Here is a 4922-nt window from a genome sequence, read left to right on the forward strand (position 1 = left end):
AAACCCTCATTACACTTACTAGGAGGCCGACTTCTTTGGGCGCTGCCTTCCTCTGCCAGCACGATGTTGGCATGCATTATCTTGACCACCTGGGCACACACAAACCCTAAACCCTAAACCCTACACACTAAATCCTAAACCCTAGACAACATGTTTTCCTCTAATAAACTGTCAACACCAAACCCTAAACCCTAAACCCTAAACCCTAGAGACGTGCCTCCGGGGGGAGTTGGACGTTATCAATCTCTTCATCTTCCTCTCCTTCCTCCAATGAAGGGTTTAATATGCCATAAAGCATTTCCGTGACTGCGCCGCAAACCCCAAACCCTAAACCCTAAACCCTAAACCCAATACCCTGGCGCGCTCGTTCACTGCTGCGTAAGTCTAAACCCTAAACCCTCATCCTCAAGCCTGCTAGGTGAGAAAAACTGACCCCTCCCCTGTCTCCTCCCAACTCGTTTTTTGCATATTAGGGTTTAAGGTTTAGCTAGGGTTTAGGGTTTAGTTAGGGTTTAGGGTTTAGGGTTTACCCTTTTCGGATACAAATGGTATAGACCAAGTAAATATATCCATAAAGTTAGGGAGATGATAAGGATGAGGACTATAATTAAATTGCTGAATATTTAATGTATTATTCTGTACAAATACAGGCATCAATAATATAATACACACCTGCTGCTGCTGCTGCTGCTGCTGGTGCTGCTGCTGGTGCTGGTGCTGGTGCTGTTAGTTCTGCTGCTGCTGAGATATTGGTGTCCGTAAGAATATTCATAAGTCTAAACCCTAAACCCTAAACCCTAAACCCTAATTTACCTCAAACTTGAGGACTGCGCCTTTGTTGTTATAAACATCACAATAATTTGGCGCTGAGAATATTGTTATCACCTGTAATACACACCAAACCCTAAACCCTAAACCCTAAACCCTAAACCCTAAACCCTCTAAACCCTCCCTAAACCCTCCTATAAACCCTTCTAAGCCATTCTAAACCCTAGTAAACCCTCTATAAATCCTTCTAAACCCTCCCAAACCCTTCTAAAAGGCTTTTTAACCCCGCAAACCCCTAAACCCTAAACCCTAAACCCTAAACCCTCATGATTGTAAGGAAATATAACGTACAGTAGGGAATCCAGTCTTAAGATTAGTTTGATGCATTTTATATCCCTCTAATTGTGCCTCATGTGCTCGTAAGACAGAAAGGAGACCATTCCTATCTAAAAAAGAACTAACTGCTGAATATGCATAAAAGAATGAACAACCACGAACGTCATTTGGTATAAATGCACCTGAAAAAAAAAAACAAAAAAAATAAACCCCAAAAACCCTAAACCCTAAACCCTAAACCCTAGAAAAACCCTAAAAACCCTAAAAAACCCTTAAAAATAATAAAGCGGCAGTGTATAAACCCTAATCGTTAATACCGAGACACATCCATGGGGATGGATGCATTAGGGTGGTGGTAAGGGTTTTTTAGGGCTTTTTAGGGTTTAGGGTTTAGGGTTTAGGGTTTACCATCTGTACTCTGTGCTAATTGTGCATCTGCATCCTCTCTGGCCTCATCTAATGGATCAGCCCACAACAAGTCACAAAACAAACCCCCACGAGGAGGCTCCTGGAATCTATTTATGCCACCTATTTGGCTTAGCTGCACGCAAAACCCTAAACCCTAAACCCTAAACCCTAAACCCTAAAAATCCTAAAAAACCCTAAAAACCCTAAAAATCATAAAAACCCTAAAAACCCTAAAAACCCTAAAAACCCTAAAAATCATAAAAACCCTAAACCCTAAATCAAGGAAAAGGAGGGAGAGGATATACTCGACATCGTTGCTGTCTCCATCAAACAAATAACCCTTAAATCATAAAAACCCTAAACCCTAAACCCTAAAGCCTAATCTACGTACCACCTTTAGCTCCGGACTGAGACCTCCATGCAGCGCGAGGAATTTGCCATTGATAACTGCTGCGAGGGGCAATGCGTCGAATGCCTGGAGGTAGGGTTTAGGGTTTAGGGTTTATAAGGTTGTTGTAGAGGAAGAAGGTTTAAGTTGCAGACAGCAGCATCAACAACACAAAACAACACAAACAAACAAACAAACAAACATGCATGCATGCAGCAACAGCAACAGCAGCAGCAGCAGCTGCAGCAGGGTCTAACAGACATCAGCAAGCCATCGATATCCTCCATAAACTCTATAAATAAGGGTTTACAACAAAAAAAAAAAAAAAAAATAGGATTTAGGGTTTAGAAAAGGGTTTAGGGTTTAGAAAGGGTTTAGGGTTTAGGGTTTAGGGTTTAGGGTTTAGGGTTTATTGTGTACCTCCATGAATGCATAATAGACAGCCATATCATATTTACATTCACATTCATCTCTAAAATTAAAGAAAGAAGTCATTTGTCTACATTCATGATTCCCTCTTAATAAATAAATACGCGAAGGATAATTCAATTTTATACTAAATAATAATAATAATACTTCTACAGAAAAACTACCACGATCTACATAATCACCCAAAAATAAATACCTGCAAAAATCCAAAAAAAACAAAAAAAAATTCGAAAAAAAAAAAACCCTAAACCCTAAACCCTAAACCCTAAACCCTAAACCCTAGGAAATTTTAATAAAACCTAGGAAACCCTAATAAATTATAATAAATGATAATAAGACATAATAAATGATGAATATACTGCAATAATATGTCAGGAATATATTTTGAGTTAATGAATGGAGAATGACGCCATCTAAACCCTAAACCCTAAACCCTAAACCCTAATTATTAACGTACTGGGTTGTGTCTGGGTCTCCTCCTACATCAAGGAGTTTTAATAAATCATAGTATTGCCCGTGGATGTCCCCAACAACTGCACAATAAACACCACAAACCCTAAACCCTAAACCCTAAACCCTAAACCCTTGGGTAGTGTCTCTCTGCCCCACACAAGCATTCTTCACCAACCAGCTCCATCTGAACCCTAAACCCTAAACCCTAAACCCTACCCACCCATCAGGCCCTTGTCTAGTGTCCCTCAACCTCCCCCCCTCACACCCACAGACAGATATCTCCACCCCATCTCCCCCCCAAACCCTAAACCCTAAACCCTAAACCCTAAACCCTAAACCCTAAACCCTACCTGTAATAGGATCACTAAGCCTAAGTAGATTAGGTTCATTGCTGGTTATTTCTGTAACTTTTCTGATTATCTCCAAACAATCTTCCTTAAATACTCGACCCTCCCTTTGGAGATGAGACCGCAATTCCTATATACACACATAAACCCTAAACCCTAAACCCTAAACCCTAAAACCCTAAACAATATATAAAACCTCTATAAACCCTAAACCCTAAATCCTGCAGGATGTTTGTGGATGTTATGGGGTCCTTCCTATCCACCACCAAAGTCATGGTTGCGGTCCCTCCGCCGGATACGTGCCAAACCCTAAACCCTAAACCCTAAACCCTAAACCCTAAACCCTTACTCTCCAATCTGGGGGACTATCAGGACCCTGAGGATAGAGGACATTAAAGGCGAGGGGTTTAGCAGGAGGAGGTTGTACAGAGGAGACGACGCGGTCGTGTTTAGGGTCGGGAAGGGGCTCCATCGGGCCAGCTGATTGCCAGCTGCAGCAGCAGCAGCAGCAGCAGCAGCACCAGCGGCAGCGGCTGCAGCAGCAGCAGCAACGAGGAGGAAAAAGAACGAAGACAAGGATCCACGAAGAGGGAAAAGAAAAGAAGAAAAATAACAAATAAGGAGGGGCCCCCCTGCCCAAGACAAGCTGTTATAACTAGCTAACCCCCACTGCAGCAAGAGCAGCAGGAGCAGCAGCAGCAGCAGCAGCTAGAGCTGCAGCAGCAGCAGCAGCTGCAGCAGTTGCAGTCGTAAGAGTATAGCGACGCCTCCTATGTATATATGTACGTACACTTAAGGGTTGCTTGCTGCAGCCCAGGTGTATGTACACCTCATAGGAAGAAGAAGAAAAGAAGAAAAAAAAGAAGAAAAAAAGAAGAAAAAGGCAATTAATTATTAATTGTAATTAGCATGCATGCATTCCTCTTCATATAGACTTCTTATAGAGAGAAAAAGGAAGAAAAAAATAAGAAAAATATTATATAACAATGAGCTGCATGTACACCTCAACAACAACTCGAGGCAGCAGCAGCAGCAGCAGCAGCAACTGCAGCAGCAACTAAGGCAACTGCAACTGCAACAACTGCAACTGCAACTGCAGCAGCAGCAACTGCAATTAGAGTAACTGCTGCAACTGCAACAACTGCATCAGCAGCAGCAAATGCAGCAACAACTGCAGCAGCAGCAACTGCAGCAGCAGCAGCAGCAGCAGCAGCAGCAGCTACTGCGTGAAGCAGCTGCGGTGAGCAGCTGCTAGGGTTTAGAGGGTCGGTCTTTATTGTTGTATAAATTGTGTATAGCAGCAGAAGAAGAGAGGAAGAAAAAAACAGTTAAGAGTAGCAGCAACACCTGAGCAGCAGCAGCTACAGCAGCAGCAGCAGCAGCAGCAGCAGCAGCAGCAGCAGCAGCAGCAACTGCAGCAGCAGCAGCAACTGCAGCAGCAACTGCAGCAGAAGGGTCTGTTTAATATGTCACAAGAAAATATTTTTTTATTTATTTTTATATAATTATTTATTTGTTTTATTTATAAACCCTTGCAGCAAACAATTCGCCATACACACCTCCTGCAGCAGCCGCAGCCGCAGCCCTCTTCCCGCTCGCTGCCAGCGGCGGTTTAGGGTTTAGGGTTTAGGGTTTAGGGTTTAGGGTTTATTATTAGGGTTTAATTAGGGTTTAGGGTTCATTAGGGTTTATACGAACTATTAATATTTTTTCTTAGGGTTTATTAGGGTTTTTAAGGGTTTATTATATATTTATTATAATTTATAAAAAAAAAAAAAAAAAAAAAAAAAAAA

At 42.1% G+C, this 4922-nt stretch overlaps 1 protein-coding gene across 1 annotated transcript in view; it reads right to left on the minus strand.

Annotated features, from left to right (window-relative positions):
- The window catches only part of EMWEY_00026930 (serine/threonine protein phosphatase, putative), a gene marked incomplete at both ends in the record, with an annotated part of 4496 nt that extends 895 nt beyond the window's left edge, over positions 1-3601 (minus strand). The window contains 11 exons of the mRNA XM_013478129.1: positions 20-89; positions 236-306; positions 531-636; positions 814-885; positions 1120-1286; positions 1513-1645; positions 1904-1962; positions 2494-2525; positions 2787-2862; positions 3133-3259; positions 3479-3601. Of these exons, the coding sequence (XP_013333583.1) occupies positions 20-89; positions 236-306; positions 531-636; positions 814-885; positions 1120-1286; positions 1513-1645; positions 1904-1962; positions 2494-2525; positions 2787-2862; positions 3133-3259; positions 3479-3601 (1036 nt within the window). The remainder of the gene's footprint in view (positions 1-19; positions 90-235; positions 307-530; positions 637-813; positions 886-1119; positions 1287-1512; positions 1646-1903; positions 1963-2493; positions 2526-2786; positions 2863-3132; positions 3260-3478) is intronic.
- Positions 3602-4922: the final 1321 nt, after the last annotated feature.

This window comes from Eimeria maxima, genomic scaffold, assembly GCF_000499605.1.
Source record: "Eimeria maxima Weybridge genomic scaffold, Emw_scaff295, whole genome shotgun sequence".
Classification (NCBI taxonomy): domain Eukaryota; phylum Apicomplexa; class Conoidasida; order Eucoccidiorida; family Eimeriidae; genus Eimeria; species Eimeria maxima.